This window comes from Eublepharis macularius, chromosome 15 (assembly GCF_028583425.1).
Source record: "Eublepharis macularius isolate TG4126 chromosome 15, MPM_Emac_v1.0, whole genome shotgun sequence".
NCBI classification, from domain to species: domain Eukaryota; kingdom Metazoa; phylum Chordata; class Lepidosauria; order Squamata; family Eublepharidae; genus Eublepharis; species Eublepharis macularius.
Genome location: NC_072804.1, coordinates 40,651,090 through 40,672,912, shown reverse-complemented (window position 1 = coordinate 40,672,912; position 21,823 = coordinate 40,651,090). Strand labels below are relative to the sequence as shown.

Here is a 21,823-nt window from a genome sequence, read left to right as displayed (position 1 = left end):
GGCTGGCATCTTCAGAAGTGTAGCACCGAAAGACAGAGATCTCTCAGTGTCACAGTGTGGAAAAGATGTTGGCAGGTACACAACAACCATCTACAATTGTTTGTTATTTCCAAAATGAAAAAACCACACAAAAATATTTACATACATGATTCAAAATAGAATGCTAGGAGATTCCATAATAACAGTACATTCTATACAACATTGCAAGTATCACCTTGAGCAATGGAATAGATTAAGCTAGAGCTGCCTGCATCTTGTACCCATGTATGATGCAATGTATCTTCAGTTCTTAAAGAGCCAGTGATTTTAAGAAAGGAGCTTAGTCACCATGGCCAGATATGCAAAGGAGATCTAGGCTCTCATTTAACCCACAGGGGACCAGAGACTGAGTATCCATTCGTCTTATTTTCTCCTTAGTAAATTGTCATTCTGGCCTGGTACTTTGTATAGCCTAGAAAATAATGTCTCTTGGTGAATGTCTGTATTCCATGAAATGTGAGACCAATGGTGCTCCTGTTTTCTTCAGCAATATGTTACTCCTTTGTTCACATATGCGTGTTTTTAAACATCTTAAAGTTTTTCCAACATACAATTTATTACATGGGCATCTGATGGCATATATCGCTCCTTTTGAATTACAATTCGTGAAGTTTTAACTCATATTTTCATTCATCAACATGATTTAAAAATTCTTTCAAGTTACATGTAAACCTGCAGTAAGTGCAATTTCCATATTTGAAATGCCCCAAAGATAGATCTGTACCTGGTAAAAGTGATTGAGTGTCATTCTTAATAGAGGTATCCTTTCTTAAAATCACTGTCCCTTTAAGAACTGAAAATACATTGCATCATACATGAGTATAAGATACAGGCAGCTCTATCTTATCTATTTCATTGCTTAAGATGATACTTGAAACGCTGTACAGAAGGTATGTTATTATGGGGTCTCCTAGTGCTCTGTCTTGAATCATGTTATGTATGTAAATATTTTTGTGTGTTTTTTCCATTTTAGAAATAACACACAGTTGTAATTATGGATGTTGTGAAGGATTTTTTAAGATAAACCTGTAACATGCTCAGATAGGTATTTATGTATTACATTTTAATGTTTCCAATTTTATAATGTAGTTATTCTAATTTGATAAATTATGTTTTTATGGTGTTTTAGAACAGATCCCCTGATAAAGCCTTAAAGTGAAATGCATAGGGATATCAATAACCTCAACAAATTCTTACACCTTGCACAGGGATCTCAATAACCTCAACAAATTCTTACACCTTGCACCTTTTTTTTGTCTTTTTTGCTAGACAGCACACACATTTCCTACAGAATCCATCCAAGACCCTGGCTTATCTGGTGGGTCACCACCAGAATGGAAGCTTTTATTATGAAGAACGACTACTCAAGTTTCAGCTCCCATATCATGCCTGCCGGAAGTGATGGTATTTCATTAGCAGCTATAATATTTGAAAACAATTTTTCTCAGTGATCACCTTAACTGCATGGAGATTCTTTAACATAATTAAGCTGAGTGAACCAGATTCTAAAGCCATCTTATGAAGCATTGCCATCATGCAGAAAAATTTTTCAACATCTTCCGCATGGGGACCACGATGATTAAATTTAATCTTCAGGGTAGATGCTGATGCTTTTGGGTAACTTGGTACAAAAGATGCTTTCTGTTCCACTTTGTATCCAGAATTGTAGTCTGACTCCAGGTTATGCTTTTGGACAATTTCCTGCACCCATACTGATTTTTAAAATACTGTTAGAAAGGATAAGCCCCAACACTAGGAACTACACATGCGCTCAGACACCATTTTTTTGGGTAGTCAGTCATGCTGAAGAAAAGCTATTATACCTGAGGATGTAAAGGAAAATCAATCCTACCTAACAGGCAGGTGCCTGTTCTTTAAGTTTTAATGGCACAGAGCTTATCTCCTACATTGGAAAACATCTCTGCTAAAAGTAGAAGGAAAAATCTTATTTTGGGTGTTAGTTCAATTTGAAAACCCTCATCAATTCCACTGTCTTATCTAGAAGAAAGGCATACAAGCCCTCTGGAAAACCATACTCATTAAGGGCCAATGGAGGCCTGCACATGTTACCAGTCCCATTAGTGGGGTCACCCAAACACAGACAGCAGCAGGACACAATTTATTCCTCGACACAGCAGATAGTTTATCAGTGAGGGCACACTTTTATTAGCAATGTCTTTTACCTTTGTGATCTGGGTAGTGGTAGTGGTGCTGGTGGTCTCTGAAGTGATGGTCTGAGCAGTTAGCAGAATTCCAGGGTCTAAATCCCCACTGCCATCATCAGTCTATGGCAGAGATACACAACAAGTATAAATCATATCCTTGCTCACCTATGGCGAGTAGGCTGTTCAGCAAAGAAGGCCATACTGATAAGGTGTAATAAGCTACAGAATGCTGCTAATCTGCATTATTAAAAAATTAATAAAATCTGCATTGAAATGGTAGGTACCGCTAGTCAGCAAAAGGCTCCCTCTTTTATGGTCTAAACTGCAGAGCTATCCAACACCAGATTCCCTCCTTAGAGAAGACCAAACATGAACAGACTTCACACATCATAAATACAGATTGGTTAGTAATACAAATATAGATTCAAAAGCCAATGTGGTATAATGGTTAGAGTGTCAGACAAGGATCTGGGAAATCCAGATTCAAATCCCCACTCTGCCATGAAAACTTGCTGAGTGACCTTGGGCCAGTCACATATTCTTAGCCTAACCTACTTCAGAGGGTTGAGGTGAAGATAAAATGGAAAAGGGAAGAACGTTGCAAGCCCCACTAGTTCTCCATTGGGGAGAAAAGTGGGGTATAGATGAAGTAAAATAAGTAAGATTTATTCAGATGACTTGATCAGAGGCAACCTTGCCAAAATATGCTGATTGGCAATATATGCAAACTCCGTATTCTTAAATTCAGGATGTCCACATTTTTTCCAAGCAACTGGTTTACACTGATCTAGAGTTAGCTTGTCAAAAGGTCAACTTTATACTTTTTAAAGTTAAGTCAGATCCATGGACGGTATCAGGGAACGTTTTATGAATATGTTGCATTTATATTCTCACATCAGAAACTCTAACGATGCGTTTTGGAAAAAATACAGCAAAAGCCCAGTGGTGCCTTAAAGACTAACTTGTTTCAGTATAAACTTTCATGAGTTAGAATTTATTTTCTCAGATGCCTGTAATGTACATTCACAGAAGATAAAGTTACTAGCAAGAGAAATGTAGAGGTAAGGAAATGTTAACAAGATAGGCCAATTGGAAACAATAAAAAGCATTCTGGAGGCTTGCTTTTGAAAACCACCACTACCCTGTTTTGCTGATAGCATAATTTTGAACACCAGGTAGATGAGCAGAATACACAGTGGGCATTTAGGGACAAGCCCAACCAACCTGCCCACCATACAAATGGGATCCTGGGCTCAGGCTATATAAATGTGCAGGAAGACCACATGACAGCCACATTTTAAACTAATCTCTCCAGCTAGGGAAACCAGAGAACTAGAATATGCATACAGAGCACTGTGCAGCATTTCAATAATTTGGCACAAATAAAGCCTATGCTCAGCAAAATGCGCTGAAGCTATTGTGCCTTCGTGTACTCAGTGCTTCAAAGGCCCACTGTATAGAAATTAAAGATGGGCACGAACCGGGGGAAAATGGACCATGCATTTCATAGTTCGTCATGTTTCACGAACCACGAACTTTCACAAACTTGCCCTGGTTCACAAACTGATTCATTTTGTTCATGAAAACGCCACTTCCAGGTCAGCAAATTGTCACTTCTGGGTCAGCAGAAGGTCTGCAGAAAACCCATCCCGTTGCCTAGGAAACTGATTGATCAACACCAGCCTGTCTGCAGTGATGAACCAAAAAAACGAACCAACTGAACTGGCCTAAAGTTTGTGGCAGTTTGTCAGAAATGGGCTCTGACGAACTGCTGGTTCGCGAATCACAAACTGGCCCAGTTCGTGCCGAACTTTGGTTCGTATTTCGGTTTGTACCCATCTCTAACAGAGATAGAATCACAAACACATACACCAAGCACACCTTAACTCAGCACTCGGGCTTAACTGAACAGGAATACTTTGCTTTATCAGATGAGATTGGAACATCCATGTCTGTTTGATAAATGAGTTTTTCTTAGACTATGTACTGATATAAAACTTCCCTAATGGTGGCTGTAGCCCAATCTCCCCTTCAACAGTCAAAATGAAGAAGAGGGGAAAGCCTTGCTACTAAAGGTGGAGAAAGGTTGGTCCTTAAAAATATAAAATGTTTTTTAAAATGAGAAAAAGCTGTATTACCGGAGAAAAGGAATGCATTTGGTTATGCCAGAACAGATTGACCTACAATTAGCATTGCATAGGCCTAAGTATCATGGCTTACCACTTCATACTAGCAAATAAATGCCAAGTTTTTCAAAACTTAACATACATCTTTGTTACCACAGCTTGCTTGAACTGTTTGCTCATGTACCAGCTGATGTACCAGTTCATTATTACATTAATGGACGCATTACTATATTAAAAAATAAACTATAAAGAGGGTATGAAAAACTCTGTGACATGTCAAATGTGAGACCTTCAAAGTAACCACTAGGTGGAAGCAGCTTCCACATAAGTATTTCAAACCTTCAACGTATCATTGTTTTTTGAAGTATCACTCAGCTTTATACAAAACTTCTCTCTCAGCCATAAATCTCTGAGTGAGTGGTGACAAAATCACACCCTGGAATTTTTAACATGTTAATCTATTTTTAAAAAATGTAAATTAACCTTTATGTCTAAAAACAGTTGAACATGAGTTGCTGTATTTAATGTGCTCTCTGTATCAGCCTATACATAACTCCAGGCAAATGCCAGTTTAAAAAGTTCATACACTTCTTTCTAGTAGCCACTGCCTCCCCCAGTCATCCATGTATTACTGGTATTGGATGCATTTATAATTCATGGAATCTACTAAAAGGTACCTGAAACACTGTACAATTAAAAAAAAAACCAATAAAGCAATAATCCTAATGTCCTAGAACACTAACAACAAAAATCTTGCTATGTTAAAATTGGAATAGGCTAAAAATATTTACACAAAACACCCACTAGCACATATGGCTTTAAAAGGGGATTAGACAAGTTCGGAGGATAGCCCTGTCCACAACAGCTAAACGGAACTGCCATGTTCAGAAGTAATGTGCCATCTAATAGCAGTTACTGGGAGAGGGGGGGGGGGACACAGCGAATTCTTGCCCTGCTTGTGTTCTTCTCAGAAGCAGATGGGGTAGTGGTTCAAGTGTGAGACTAGGATGTAGGAGACCTAGATTCAAACAACCACTCTGCCATGAAAGCTTGCTGGTGATCCTGGACTCTCACCGTAAGTTACCTCATAGGATAGTAGCGGTTATGAGGAGAAAGGTGTAAACCACTTTGGATCCCTACTAGGGAGAAGACCTAGGGATCTACTAGGGAGAAGAGTGAAGTATAAATGAAGCAAATAAATAAGTACAAGACAGACTTTTGGTCTGCTCTAACACTGCTGTTATTGTTACTTTTAAAGGCATTTCTTTGTGAACATGTTTTTTACCTGCTGACAGAAAAGCAACAGCCAGGTAGATCTCCCAAGGATTCCACGAAGTGGGTATTCCTGCTAAGAAAGCCTTGCCCTGTATCCCTGTCAACTTCAATTGAGTCAAGGACAGAACACAGAGCAAGAAATCTCCTTCTGATCTCAGGGAACAAGGAGGAACACATGACAGCAAACTCAACATAAGGAATGCAGGCTTTAAAAGATCAGGACCAGCATTTTGAACTGGAAAGCAAATGTTTATTTGTCCATTTGTATCTTACCCTTCCACATGTTTTGGGAGGCTTACAATACAAAGTTAAAGCCTTATCAGTGTACCAAATAATACAACAGAACAGTCCATAAAACTCTTGACGGATCCCAGTCAGAGACATTATTTTTAAAAAATCTGGGAAAGCTCTGTGAAATAGGAAACTTCTGCACGTATTCCTAAAAATTGCTAAGGCTCACAGTTTGCCATGGCAATACATTCCAGATGTTGGAGAAGTATGGGTCAGCAAGTTCAAAGTAACCTCAGAAAGCCTAAACTGGATCAGAACAGTGGCAATGTAACAAGGGTATGTGGAAGCTCTTTTCACTCACCTCCAAGTCATTTTATTCATCTAAAAGGCCTCCCTAAAAGGGATATTTGCTACACAGGAGAAAAACATACCCTCATATCAGCAGAGGCCTTTAAGCCAGAAAAAATGGCACAGGGGGAAGAATTAGGCATACTCTCCCCTGGCAGTGCTTCTAGTTCCAGTCTCCCACAGCTGTTCCAAAGTTTTAAAAAGAAGTTTAAAATGCAGATTTCCTTCATGGACCTCTTAATGTCTCAATAAGCTTGGCTCTAAAGAAATAACAGTGCATAGAGTAACTGCTTAAGACAAACTTCCTTTAGGTTGATACATAGCTGGCGCCACATGGGAAATTATGTGTCTCTACTGACCCTCCAAAAGTAAGGCGCGTTACTAAATGTGCAGTCTTGCTCTGGAGTTACTGAAATATGTTTAGGAACCGTGTGCCAGTCTAAAGGTTTGAATTCACATTTTAGGCAAACATTTTAATCTCTCTTTTTTAATGTGCATTAGAATGTTCAAACAAACGGCATTAATACAGCACCACCATATTCAGAACTTCCTACCTGTGCCGCTTCATAAGTTATTGTCTTGGTCTCTGTGTGGACAATTGGAACTTCTTTAGTTGGGATTTCACTTTTCACAGTACTTGACACGTCAGAAATAGTAACAGTCTGAGTCTTCACAAGGGGTGGCTACAAAATAGGATTTTAGAAACAAAACATGATCAGCATCATTATATACCATTGCTCTCATTAAGAAGTAATCTGATGCTGATCTGACAAAAGCACAATGGACTCACTTGCTAACTGTCAGTGTTAATCTCATTTGCACTCAAGTTACACATCAAAAGTGGTCAACTATTCCTACTGTCAAGATAAAAGTTGGGTGACAAAATGCAAACGTTAATGCATTTTTTCTCTCATTTCCTTGCCACACATGACTGTTTCTGCAAACTAAGACGTACAAAACTGTTTCAAGGTTAAAAAATAAGCCAAACAAAATATGTGGGTATAGACATCTATTGATTAGAGGAGCTCAAGTCAGCCTACAGGAGACAAACAGTTTTAAGTTACCCAGTAGGGAAAATATTTAAATGAGTGCAAAAGACAAAATGTGAAGCCCACTAGACTTTTATTAAATCAGTGTCAGATTGTTTGATATGCGTATCTCAAGAGTAACAGAAAAATCAGCTGTGCCACCACCTGACAATTAGCCAAAAGAGAATGTAATATTAGTAACACCACTATGAGGCTTCACCCATTCAGTTAAGTTCCCTTCACCTTTCCAAAATCTAAGTTATCACCTTGTTTATTAGTATGTTAAATGCTCAGATATCTTAATAGATGTCATTAATGGTCAGAAACACTGAAGCAGGCAAGATATTCATCATGATCGGACAGGGGTATGTGTGAGTGTGTGTGTGTGTGACACACAGAGAGAAGACTCCCACATCTGATGACTAATGACCCAAAGAATAAAACCTGAGACTCTAGTTCTTTTGTTCTGTATTTTCTGCAATTTATTCACAATACACAGCAGACACATATATGTAGCTGATAAAATTCAATTTTAGGTTTCCCTGTCTTGGCAATACATGACGACTGAAACAAGAGAAAACATTTTTTTCCTTTTTTTTTTTTAAAACAAACCATTTCAATGTAAGGGTGAAATAAAGGGGACTCATTTGGTATGGACTGTACACGTTTAAGTAGCCGATTAGCTTGGGGAACAATTTCAGGCCATCTAAGCATAAGCCTTCTTCATGGATTTGTGGCATATGCTTGCTGCAGTGTTTGGGGATCAATTCCAGAAAATGATGCGGAGGAAACTGCTAAGAGACGTTCTGAGCCGACATTTACTACCTGGAAGCAGCGAATGAGGTCAGGAAATTCATTATCACTGTTTAAGTTGTGACAGTTTTCATTTAGCTTTCTAAGTAGTTGTCTTGAATTTTGTTTCTTTTCCGCATCACAAGCCTCCTCTTGCTCATGGGGTTGCAGTGGAGGTGAAGTAGGGATTACAGAGATCTCTACTTCTATCTGCTTTTCCACATCTGAATACAATCCCTTTTCACTCCTTAGGTCTTCCTCACTCTCAGCGAGAGCAGCAGCACCCTCCTCCTCCTCGCTGCTTATAGAAGTAGTAGTGTCAAATTCATGAATTTGTGCAGACTCCTGGGTAGCCGACATTTGGCTCTCACTAAAGCCTACTGAGTGCTTCGAGACCTCCCATTCAAAGTCGGAGGCAATGTTTTTCCCCTCTGCCACTGTATCCATATCCTCTTTGAAGGGAGAGCCACTCATAGTCTAAAAAGAAAATGGATATGTAAAAAAAAAAGGCCAGAAAGAATTAGGAACAATGTGTATTGGACCTGGAAACAGGAAAAAAAAATAACACCAGGTCTCTGGTCTTCGAACGTTTTTAAACTGATTACTTTATGGGCTGGTAGACACATTGAAATTGACAGTCCTGCATAACCCAAGAGCAGGTCTTCTGCAGCCAGAGAAGAGCAGTTGCATAAGGTTCTCTCGTTGATGGACAGACCTTCACAGGTCCAACTGTCATTAGAACGAGCATCCCTCTATGCAGTAATACAGCATTTCAACAGAAATGCCTTTTGACAGACAAGGAACTGGGGTCTGGGCTGTTGATGGACCCCCTCAACTATGCTTTGATCATGTTCTTGGAGCCAGCAAGGGAACAATGCCGGAACTGGGGCCATGTTGCCCACAAATATCAGTAGCACAGGAAGCATGGCAGCAACATATGCTAAACTGATATCTCTCTACATCTATATTTCATCAGTTTCCAGATTCATTTTCATTCTTTCTAAAATGAAATGTGAAAGGTTTGTCCTTCTCCTGCTATGAATGGAGATTCCTTTAAAAAGATCCTTTTGTAGGGAAAATAAATCAATTTTTTGTGTGATTGGAAACATCACTATGCCCACCCAGAAGCTATATTGTACAATACTTTAGAGAGCTGCTACCTAAAGATTTTCTCTCTTGAAATAATTCCTTGAGTGGAGGGAGACAATTTCCCCATGGCCAAAGTTCTAATGAGAAACAATTCCCATTTTGGGGAACAACTCTATGAGCCATCTTGGCTGTTGAATTTTCTAGAACAGAAGAACAGGCATGGCTTTAAAGGAAACAGTACCTCTTTTTCCAAGAGACATGAGCTACCAAATTTGATACTAAGAGAATCTCAAACAGATACATTAAAAAAAAAACACCTGCGCTGAGGCCATAAGAGATGTGAAGCATAAATCGCACCAGATGCCAATTAATTTTTTTCAATAAACTAACAGCTTTGTCTGTCTGAACTTTGGGTATCATATCTGACTACAGAAATGCTATAATTTAAGTGTAAAAACCGTTGCAACATCATCTCTTTTTCTTTACAGTGAAGTCAGTGACAGTACAAAAAATGGTGCAATAACAAAAGATATCCAATCTTCCTAAAAAAAGGCAAAGTGTGTCCATAGCACCTGAGATACTTTGGAAGACTGTGCCAAGCCAGAGGATTTAACCAAGGCTGGTGCTATTCTGTCTTCCATCACGCGCCTGTTAGAAAGTTCTCAACTAGGTCTTCGTACATCTCTGCGAGCCCGCTAGTCAGAACTTGAAGGAAAGCAATAGTGATAGAAGAAAAGACAAGAGTTAAAACATGCACACGATTAGAAGATGTGCACAAAATTAGCCATTCCCCAACTGCCCACTGGGTAAGCCCTTATTCAATAAGGGGAAGGAAAATAAATAAATTAAGAAACAGAGAGAGGGACACTTATTTCTATAAGGCCCTACTACTTGCTTATTAGTATCAGCAAATGCACATACCCAGTCCAAGTCCCTGCCAAATATTTGGAGGGTGTGTTTAGTTTACATTTTAAATTATCTTTTTTTTTCTGGTGCACTGCTAATATGTTTCAGAATTGTTTATCTCTTCATTGCTAAGAACTACTTAGGTTGTGCTTCTGTATACACTTGCATGGGAGGAAGTGCTATTGAACTCAGCAAGATTTACTTCTAAATAACCCAAGATCTAGTTATTAGTGTCTTTCAACAGACTATATACAGTTAAAGATATCAATTAAACTTGGACTTATCAGTCACTGGACAGAAAACATATTAAAAAAATATCGCCAGTTACCCATTTTACATGAGAAACCTTGGTGACCCAGGATTCTGACCTTAGCAGTTTGACTTGACCATGGGTTCTAGTTTTTGAGATACAAATCTCTGCTTGCAGTGTAAAAGAGAAAACAAGACCCTGTTCCAGGTAAGACGAAGTCGGACTATACAGATTTTACTTCTAAAACCTCTAAGGTATTCCTGTAACCCTCACTACACCATTCCAAACATGCGCTGCTGCTAGAAAAGTGGGTCCTCAAAGCGGTTTCAATCACATATTAAACATGTAGATGATCCTGCCTTCAACTTTACCCCTTTCCAAGCACGTTGTGTGGCATCTGTGCTTCCCAGTGGCTTCCCCCCAGTTAAGTTGTACTAACTGTTGTCAATAGCTCTAAGGCAAGTCTAGGTCTCAGTGGGCAAGGGGTTTCCTTGCTCCAGTGCTGGGAACTCTGTGCTTGGCCTCTGTTCCAAGTAACTACCAAAATAAACAAGCTCTCCCAAGGAACGTGCTGGGGAAACTTTTTGCTAGTTGACTGACTTATATTTAAAATCAGTCAGAAAGTAACATGCAGTTCTGAAATCGAAACTTTGAACAAACTTAGCTCAATATAATATATTTTACAAACATGCAACTTTGGGAATGACTGCAGAAAAGCTCAAATTATATTTACAATGCCAATATTTTCAATAAAAGAACATCTTCAAATGGTTGGCTGCATGCAAATCCACAGGATGGAAAAAGCCTGATAAGATCAGTTGGTAGAAATAATTTATTCTTAATAGCTGATTCTACAAGCCAAGTATCAGCTTCATCAAGAGGAAAGCCAACCCAACTAACACAAAATTAGATACTTCATATATCATGGCTAGCAAGCCTCTTGATCATGGATGGGCTAGCTTACTTTAGGCATTCAACTGCCCCGGGGTTGATTTGTACACTGCAAGGGAACACTATTCTAACCACTGGAAATGCTCAGGTGTTTTATTTTTTAGAGCATAATTTAGTGCAGTTAGAGGCTAGCCACTCTGGCTGGGGAAACAAGCTTCTTTAATACACCCAAAGGCAGCATACAACACCCTACCCCCAGTTCTTAGGAACATATAAAACCTGAGGCCCAGACATGATCCACAAACCAACCAGTTGGTCATCTCTTTTTTATATCAACACATCTGTATTATTTGCTGAACAATACTGATGCATGAACTTAAAATATCTGATCTTACCAAGCTTAAAAAAAAATCCTGCTAAAACCAAAATGGCCTGAATTTTGGCACCAGGGATTCAGCTTCCACTAGTTAGACAGGCTCTGTAGTATAAGTCCATTGGTCTTATACAGCCATACAGATATTGCTTAGAAAGAAGACAAGCCAAGATGCAGGGTTCTCTAACCAGCATTGCAAGCTGCCATCTGTGGGCAACTGAATACCAGTATTGACAGATTAATACCCACAGACGCCATGTGCATAGAGTTCTAAAGTGTACATGAAAATATTAAGTTTGTACGGGTTTACTGTATCACTGCTACTGGTATTGGAAGCTGCATGCAAAAACTGTGCAGTGCTGTCCTTGACATCACAATGCATGAGGGAAGTTATCCTTGGTGACTATCTGGATCAGACCTGCAATTGTGTTATCAAGTAGCACTAGAATTTTTTAAAAAGAAAACACACAGGGGATAAACTAATAGGTGGGATCAATTCCTGCAACATGAGCATTTCTTTATTATTATGCTATGATAAAATAATCTAGGAGTTCTGCCGCACCCATCACATAATTTTCAATTATGTAAAGAAAGAAGAGAATCCTGAAAGGAATGCCTAAGAAAAGCAGAGCCCCTCAGAAACGCTTTGATTAGTCGGTAAAATCCTCACAGTTACCAAAAAAAAAGATGTTAATTTAGAAACCCTAACCAGCTGATAGTATAAGTATTTCGTGGAATATGGCATTAATATTAGGTTATCCCCGGTATTGTGCAGAAGCGTACACACTGAAAAGGAGCTTTAAAAGTGCACAATCAGGAATTGAGGAGGAGTTACGTATTATAATACACCACACTCACCAGTGACAATTCCACAGACCAACTGATGGACAACCTTCAGTCTCAACATGGCAGCTAAAGTACTTGAGCAAGAAGTATTATCAAGCAGAAAACAGAGACCCCCCCAATTTTTCATGTTTCCAGTTTTTCTACAGAAAGGGTAAGTCTTTGTAGCAAGAGCTACCATTAATTTATATTTGTGATTGGTAGATGTGTGAGGTTTGGGCAGATTTTTAATTGACTTCAAATAAAAAGAAGTTATCCTCTCTGAGGATCAGGCAGCCAAAGAAAAGATTTAATTTAAATAGCGAATTGAGTTTTAGCTACGCAGTTGCACTGATTACAGTGGTCTTCATTCAAAGATTGTGAGCCACACTCACTCAGTGCAATCCCAAACTGAGTTACACTCTTCTAAACCACTGAATTCAGAGAGAAGGGTACAACTCTGTTTAGGACTGCACTGCAATTTCATTTGGCACTGCAAGTATATTACACTAAAATCAATTAAGACACCCCAAGACAAGTAATTTTTGAAGAATAATCAGTAGGCACAATTTCCATTAGTTGCAGAAGATATTAGACCTTTATCTTTCAAAACTCTAAACAACTGAGCTAGATAATATTAATAAAGGTTTGCTTTTTTTTTAAAGCATCTATATACAGGATAAAAGAACTCAACTTTTAAGGATTCAGCAATAATTCCTCTCATGCATTACCCTTTACAGAGTATCCAACTTTTCCGAAAATAAATCACCGATTAAGCACTATCTTGAAGGTACCATCTGTGCACCAAACTGGGCCAGCTAGAGCACAAAGAGCAGCTCAGTAGCTTCCCTAGAGCTGTGGAATTTGCTTTTCATTAGACATACAACTACAAAAACAGTTCAAAAATATTACAAGGTCTTTTTACATATGCCATGATTTTGGCAGCTGAAAAGTGTTTAACAGATACATATTTTAAAAGTTTGAAAATATTTATTTTGTTCATTTTAAACTGTTTTAATGTGGGCTTTTATTGTACAAGGGAGAATCTCTAAAGACTTGGAAGAGACAAGAAATCCCATTTCTCCTCCCCCTTGTCAAATGCTTCAGCTTCCCCTGTGCCACTCTTGGCTCTCCTTCCTTCCACCCTTGTTGCCATTCCACTGTCTCTCTTCTGTCCACCCCCTCATTTACTGTGTTTGCATGCTATTTTGAGTCACCAAGTGAATCAAAATGCTACCTGAACTCATGGCTTTTTGTGTCATCAAACATTGATGCTACATTAACCCAAAGAGAGAGTTAGCCATAAATTATGGTTTAAAAAAATTTCCCTGCAAATTTGGGGGCATTTAATTATTAGAGGGATAATTACCCACACTAAATGCTTGGAATGGGCAATGTAGAAATTACACACAGACAAAACTGGAATCATAAATATGAGCATAGGCTTTATCAAGCCTATGTTCTCATGAAATATTCAACTGTAAAGTTGATCTTTCATTTCCTTCTATATATTTCAAACATTAAGTGCAGTCTCTACTTTTTTATTAAAGCAAATATGAATATTTGCTGCACAGTCATGATCATCACTAATATGAAAACAGCTAGCTAATAAATGTATTATTATTCCCTCCTTTTAGTGCAAAACATACTGGGGCAGAAGCAACAAGATTTCATTAAGATAACCCCTTAAAATAAGATAATCCCTTAAAACTTTCGATAACTGGTTTTTCATCTTCTATTAACACTTATCATATCTAGTTTCACATCAGCAATTGTCCAGAAATGACAAAATTTGTAATCAGTACATTTCCATGACCAGTCTCTTTGATGCCTCCCCTCTCCATTCCTCTTCAACACCACTAGTGCACTGTAGGGGCTAGAAAATGAAACTTGAGACTGATTTTTAAAAATCCGGTTCCTATTAATTACAACTAACAAACAAGCTTAAGTATGAAGTCTTCCATACTATCCAGCCTGCCAGTTAAGATTTGCCTCTCAAGCCCTGCTCTCTATGCCCCTGCCTTCAAAGGTGAGTGGGTGGCGCGACTACAAACAGGGCATTTTCTGTGGTGGCACCTTGCCTATGGAACACCTTCCCCCTTGAGAATCACCTGGCACTTGCCAGGCCAAAACACATCATTTTACTAGGGCTTTTAACTAGGGATTTTATCATACTAGTTTTTAATGGTCTCCTTCTGTTTTATGGATAGTTTTCAAACTGTCTGTGTCCAGTAGCTTGTTTTAATTGTAAGCCACCTTGAGCAGGACTCTGAAGAGACACAGTAATATCCTAAATAAATAAGTAAATGAACAGAGTTGTCAAGTAACAGTTCTAGAAATTTCTACTTCTGTGCATTTTTCCTCAGCTTACGGGACCCTCATTTCTCCCTGCCTCTTTGTGGGCTACCCCTAGGTATCATGAGAGTTACCCTTCCTGTTCCATTGGGTTTTACTCCTGTGATCTATTCTGTTTGCCTTCTCTCAGATATTTTGTGATCTCTCCAAGGAAAAATCAGCTTACGCTGGTGAAAGCATGCAATTTTTTTCTGCCTTAACAGCCTCATTTCCCAAGATTAACAGAGCAAAGCCATCCTACACTACAGCAGACTCTTATAGGATAAGTCTAGTTTTTCAGTTCTAAGACAGACACAGTATGTACTGTAGTTGGAGCTTAACAAGGGATGCTCATGATCGATATAAGTATTCTTAATAGTGATACTGCTTTCAGTCAAAGTAATCTACTTTGAGTACAGAGTTCTAAGGGGCAAAATAAGGAGAATCATTAATTGTTACAAGCAAAATTAATGAGCATTATTATGAGTAAGTAATGTGCCATGGGCAAATTCGTCTTCCCTCAAAGCTTTTACATGACAAACTAGTCTACAACTTAATACTGTTGCAAATAAAAATACATGCACACAATTCTTCCTTCTGCAGTCTCCTGGAGACAGCATACAACACCATCTCACTTCATACTGTCTGCAGATTCATCTAAGAATATTCACAAATATTAATCAGTGCAATTCCTCCTAGAAAATTCTCATTATTTCTTTTACAGTAGCTTGCCCAGAACATCAAACCATCACATGGCCAAAACACATTCTTCTTTTCTGGCATTCATTAGCTGAATATTACATGTCTGCTTGCAAATAATATGTGAAATTTTCAACATATACTACTGGCACAAGTTCCCTCTCCATCTAGATTAGCACACTACATCAGTGACGAGACAAAGCTTGAACTTTATAATTATGTTTTAAAATTATATAAAGAATGTTAATATCAGATAGCTATCCAGAAGGTTACATTTCAGTGCTGCAAAAATCACACAACAAATGTAATTAACTACAATCTGAACATATTATATATTACAATGCTTTTTTAAAAAACTTAACTGCAACACTAGAAAAAAACGTGCAAAAATCCCAGGATTCACACCCATGAGTAACATGCTTATGTTACTTCCATACACATAAAATTGTTACAGTGAAACACAATCGAACAAGAATGACACAGTAAGGAGATACAATGACATAAAAGCACAGAAAGAACTGAGCTTGGGACAAGAGAGCAATTTAAGTATATAATTATTAAGCAATGCTTCTAAAAAGATTATAGCTTTTCTATCATTCTAATCCCACAGCACCCCTCTCCCGCAAGAGAGAAGCCAAACATTACCATCTTTTTCGCCCAGAGGAGATTAATACAGATAAGAAAAATAAACATAGATGAATACTGGTGTAGTGTTTTATACACAAGGCAAACAGACACAGATTAGAACCAGCTAATGCCGGGTTATGGGTGCAAATCCCACCACTTCCTGCCAAGGCTGTTCCCATTATCCTCCTCCACCCCCATTAAGTCACATTGATAAGCAGGGCATAATTTCAAATACTGACCTCAGGATTAACACAGGAAATATCTTTAGATTGATATTTACTTATTCTAAGGGAATGGATTTTAATTCTCCACCCTCTACCACATGTATGAAAACATACTTGCTGAATTATTCCTGACAGCCACAGCCATAAAGCTCTGATTAATCACAGGTGGCAGTTATATACTTATTCTGCTTCCTCAGAACAGGCAGTGTTATCAACTTTGCAATGAACAGTAAGACACATTTTGCAATTGATTCTGACTATTTTCAAATCCCAAAAGGAAAGGAGGGGAGGCTAAAAGACTTTAGGAGAAAGAGAATGTGTCTCACAAAGCTGTTGAGTTACCTTTTGAAGGATTAATTATAAAAACCAAACTATTTACTAACTGCATGCAGACATTTTAGAAAGCTTCTGAGCAGCAACATGCTTGACACAGTTTTATTTTGCTTAGGGGCTTCGAAACTTCAGACTTTCTTGCAGTGAAGTTTTCCTCGTAAACCACTGTGCCCCTTCCAAGTATCCCAAAGTAGTAGTCAAACAGCAAAACTGTATACTTTTTTAAAAGATGTGTTTCAAGAGGCTCCCTAGGAGATTAAACTAGAGCGAATGAAAATGACTATGCAAGAGACCCAGCAGCTTCAGTCTGGAGTTCAGTTCTGATGTTTCAAGCGAGGACACACACCACCCCCTCATTTCCAGTATCACAGAAAGACTAGCCACCATACAGTCAGTGCGAGGACCACTAAGAACGACATCATAAAGCGAATGTGTGGAGAACGGAAAGTGCCAGAATACAGGTGGCACATTTTGAGTGATTTCTGCTCCTCAGGAATTGGAATAGAAATCTTTGTCTGGATTTCTTCATTTCCTTGCTGGAGCAAAGTTCCCTCAGGAGCTGTCACTTGCTTTTTAATATTGTCTTCATTCTGCACTAACAGAGGATGTTCCTGTGTCTGCTTTCGTGGTAGAAGATCAAGAAAGACAGAGAGATGAACAAAATGACAGATGGAAAATGCTCCAATGGTACTTGGAGATGTGCAAGGACAAAATCACAACAAAAATTGGCAGAGTGGTCAGAGTGCATATATGGCTGGTGCCCACACAGTATTTTTCTTCATTCAGTCCTGTATAGGGGACTAGGTTTTGTGGAGAAACAAGCTACTTTCTGACTATGTGAACTGATTCAAAGCTAATAATAAGTCTCTTTACAGAACTATTTCATATTCATTCTGCTTATGTGCTAAGATACACCTTTTAGAGTTAAACTATGGAAATATTTGGGAAAGATTAATATTTTTACATTACAAAAAGAAACAAGCCAATACAAAGTGTTTCCATAACTTCCTATACTACACTGATCTTTAAAACAGCAATAGTTCTTCATTAAATTTGATACCTAAATTGTAGTACAAAATATAATAGTTTGAGTTTTTCTGGATATTACCATGGAAGATAGTATCAAAATTTCCACATCAAAACTATATTGTAGTTACAGTGCAAAGTGTTCAATTCCTTCAAAACCAAAAATATGCAATATTCATGTTTTTAATACTGAAGTTAAAGTATGGAATTTTCTTTCACATTTTACTTCATCTGTGTTAATGTTTAAGAAATGTATAATTCTATACTTGCAGTACTGTGTGGGAAAAAAACCTGAGGTTAGACTGAAAATAAAAACCCTAGCAGAAAATTTTGCTTCAATCCTATCACAAAGTATTTTCCCTCTCTCTTTAATTTGTCATACAGAGAGAAACAAAAGGGCTATTTAGGAAAGGAAAAATTTGGCTCTAAGCTCTCTCAATTGACTCAGTCTTCTTTGATTGGCATAATATTTGGGGACAGGGTCTTTGCACACCACCAAGTGATGGGTATCAGGGAGAAAGTAGCTGGGAGGCTGGGCAGCAAAAGAAATGATATAGAATGCAAGAGTCACATGAGAGTTAAAAAAAAACAGAAAAAAGAAGGGAAGACAACATAAAAACACAGGGTATAGTTAAACTTTCATAATTGCTCTCTCCCTCCAAATACATGGCAACATCTTCATGCAGCTTGGTCAACCAGCCATGCGCTGAAACAAAGCAACTGAAAGCTGCAAATGCTTGCAACAGTGCAAATCCTTTCAAGGTGTTAGATCAGAAGGCTGTGAGAGATGAAACTACTTAGAAATGCAGCCAAAAGAAAATGCCAATCAGCAGCTGTCATTGAGGGTTTTCAGGTTTGGGTGGTGTTTTTTTTTTTTTTGCTCAGTGCCATAACAGTAGCAAAGAAGTCTGCTTCAGAAGCACATATCAAAACAGCAGCTTTACCTCTGGCCCACCAACCTGTCTCTCACAGGACTGAAATGTGGGTTTCTTGACCTGGACCTACACAAAGCATGTAAAATTTAGAGGTCTTGTGATGCAGAATACAAAAACAGAACGCTTCCACTCTTCCCCACCCAATTTACAAATGATCACTGATACTAAGTTCAGCAAAATATTTGTCATCTAACAGCAGCAAATTATAGTACATTCTCTCTTCCACATAAAACGAATGCATTGTCTTATTGTGACTGTTAATTTCTTCATCTAAATTATTATTGAACCTAACCCCTGCACAGAGATCACAGGAAATGGCACTTGAGAAGTGGAGACTGCTGATGAGAAGGCAGAAGATAATTGTAACAACAGCTGTGGAAGAGAATATCTAAACTATTCTCCTTGCTCAACAAATAAAACACTTGCAACAGCATCAAGCTGAAAGGTGGCTTTGATCAGAGGCAATCTTCTACTAAGTTTCACTATCATCAAAAATTCACTAGTTTGCATTTTTATTGGACAAAAATGCAAATTTAATTCATTGCAATAAAACGTCCTATCTCCCCATCAATCAATGGGCTCATAGTAATTTCTGAATATACTGTGAATATTCAAAATTTCAGTATCTTGAAGACTGAGTTAGAATCAACTGCTATTTAAACATTTAAGGAAGAGCTGTTTAATGTTGCATCCCATTAGTGCAATTAGAAGTTCAGGATGAAGTTAGATAATGACAGTAAATGATATATTCTGATGTTTTATATTACCATTAGAGGGAAAAAAGCAAATACTACTGGGGGGAGTGGCCCTCATGATAACAAACAGCAAAAGAGTTCCATACATAGGCTGCAAGGGACCTGCTAAACACAAGGAGTCTAACTCACAATAATTATTTGCCACAATGTTCAACTCCCTGACTTCTGCAGCAGAGCTGAGTAGGGTTTGCTTTAGAATGAAGTGGTTTGAAAACAGTGACAAAAATTGTCATCAAGGAACTGAAAACATATTCCCATTTACAAGACAGAGAACTAACTGGCAACGAAACAGTAACACTCTTGCCTAAATTAAGCTGTCTTGTTTCCTTCAGCAAAGCCTGAAAAATCACCAGTTCCTGTTGAAAGTACTCACTCCTTCTACTCCTGTAGGGATCTGTCCATTGATGTTCAGGGTCCGGAAGGGAGAATGAGTGGACAGCCGTTTGTCCCATTCGCTTGGCCGTGGCTCAGGAACAGATTCCATAAAGTTCTTCTTCAGCTCACTGATGTTGGCATGGTGTTTCTTTATTTCCTCTTGAGGTTTATCTAGATCCTATCGTTTTTTTTTTTAAAAAATCCAAAACAGAAAACCAGAGAAGACTTCATTAAAAGTGTACTAACAGTCCCTCATGACATCACATGTGTTGTCTTGCTATCAGCAAACATGCATTGGGAACATACTTTCTTCTCCTCTAACACTAAGAGAGAAGACATATCACTAATGAGCAAAAAGCATTCCCCCTCCACCAGCAAATGAGTTAAACAATTTTCAGTTCAAAAGTTGTCACACAGATGAACAAGATAAACTCAGCTATTATTTCAAGATGTGAATTTTTGTTGAATTTAAAAGAGATAATAAATCCCCAATGCACTACAAATACTGTTAGCATTTTTAAGAGAATGGTCACAGTATCTGATGCTATATTTTACGATATACTATTGAACATACCAAAAAGCAGTTATCTATACACATACACATTTTTTTTGCAAAGCATAGGCATAAATTGGTTTAAACTACACCAATATTTTCTAAGCTGCTAAAAGTGAAACTTGGACTGTTACAAGGGGAGGGAGGAAATCAGTAAAAAGGTTGCTGCCGAACTTAAATTTTGAAAATCGTTACCTCCTCCTTGCATACTTCATGGAATGTAATTACATTGGTGGTGACTTCAGTTACATGTTTAGAAAAATGAACATATAGAAAAATACTCTTGGGGTTATTCAAAATGCAGGCAGGGAGCTGCATGGGTCGCTGCTCCCCTACATCAAAAAACACTGCTTATGGAAAATCAAATATATCCAAGAAATCCCTTGTACGCTAGCAGGGCTGGAAAGTTTTTATATAAGGGAATATTCTGCCATGCTATCCCCAACCTACAGTCTTGTTTACTGAACTCAAGAGAAGCAGACTAGTGGGAAACAAGAGGCCCAATCTGCAGGGTCAACTCTGAAGTAGTAAAGATGTTGTTCTGAAAAGACACAAAACTGAACTTAGCCCTGACATGCTGGTGTAGGACAAACGTCTGCTCTAGCTCTGCTCATCAGCTGAGGAGAGTAAAGTAAAGGGATACTGATCAGCCTTGAAGCCTTCTACTATAATGCTACTACATGGCTTCCAGTTTTGCTCTCTGTCATTTTAAATAAGGACATTTTGAAAGAATGTGACCTTGGATTGTCTGGATTACTGAAGGGAATGCACATTGTGCAACAGAAAATTCCAAATCATTCATCTCTAGAACAGAGCCCAGCAAAACACTGTTGTCTTTAATATAGTCAGTGAATCCTTGAACTATATTCTGGACAGTCTTGGAAATTGTAGGAGCTTTGCCTGAGAAGCGGCATTCAAAGACTGAGTTACATCAATTCTGAAGTGACACTGGCCCTATGTATGTTTTCTGAACATGTAAATTAGACCTTATGTAAGATTGTCAATAAATGTGCAAAGGGCAGAGGTTATAATACAAACAGCTTGTGGGAAGAAAAATGCAATAAACGCTAACTGGAAAGCACCCCTGAGCAAATGGGGACACAATGACTGATGTCCTGAAACTAACATCACAGTTGAGTGCTGACAATGCCACTGAGTAGCTGATGGTTCATGGTCCAACACCTGTGTGGGTTAACAACATTTTAAACTGGGTTACCAACTGCAGTTGGAAGAAAGGTGGTGTAGTTCCAGCCTTAATTTCAGATTATTTTATTCCAAAAGAGTGTGTACACAGAAAAAACCCACTATTCATAAGATGCTGATTTGAGTATTAACTGAGACAGCTTGGTACCCCCTTGAAAATTCTAGACACCCATTTTAAATGGCCACAAAAACAAACCTATTCTGGTGTTGTAGCAAGATAATACACAAAAGAAGCCTAGAATTGACTTGGGGGGGGGGCGGGATTTCAGCAAATGTGCTACTTCTCTGAAGGCTAGTTTAAATTTGGGGCCAGTCACAAACATTCAGCTTAACCTACCTCACAGGGTTGTTTGAGGATAAAATGGAGAAGAGGGGAATAACATTAGCCGCATGGGGTCCCCATTGAGGAGAAAGGTAGAGTATC

At 38.4% G+C, this 21,823-nt stretch overlaps 1 protein-coding gene across 4 annotated transcripts in view; it reads right to left on the bottom strand.

Annotated features, from left to right (window-relative positions):
* The window catches only part of EPB41 (erythrocyte membrane protein band 4.1), a 141,291-nt gene that overhangs the window by 11,602 nt on the left and 107,866 nt on the right, over positions 1-21,823 (bottom strand). For all 4 annotated transcript variants that reach the window (XM_054999016.1, XM_054999015.1, XM_054999018.1 and 1 more), the window contains 5 exons: positions 19,642-19,821; positions 18,523-18,579; positions 8,038-8,481; positions 6,739-6,867; positions 2,223-2,324 (listed from right to left, as the gene is read on the bottom strand). In XM_054999016.1, the coding sequence (XP_054854991.1) occupies positions 2,223-2,324; positions 6,739-6,867; positions 8,038-8,481; positions 18,523-18,579; positions 19,642-19,821 (912 nt within the window). The remainder of the gene's footprint in view (positions 1-2,222; positions 2,325-6,738; positions 6,868-8,037; positions 8,482-18,522; positions 18,580-19,641; positions 19,822-21,823) is intronic.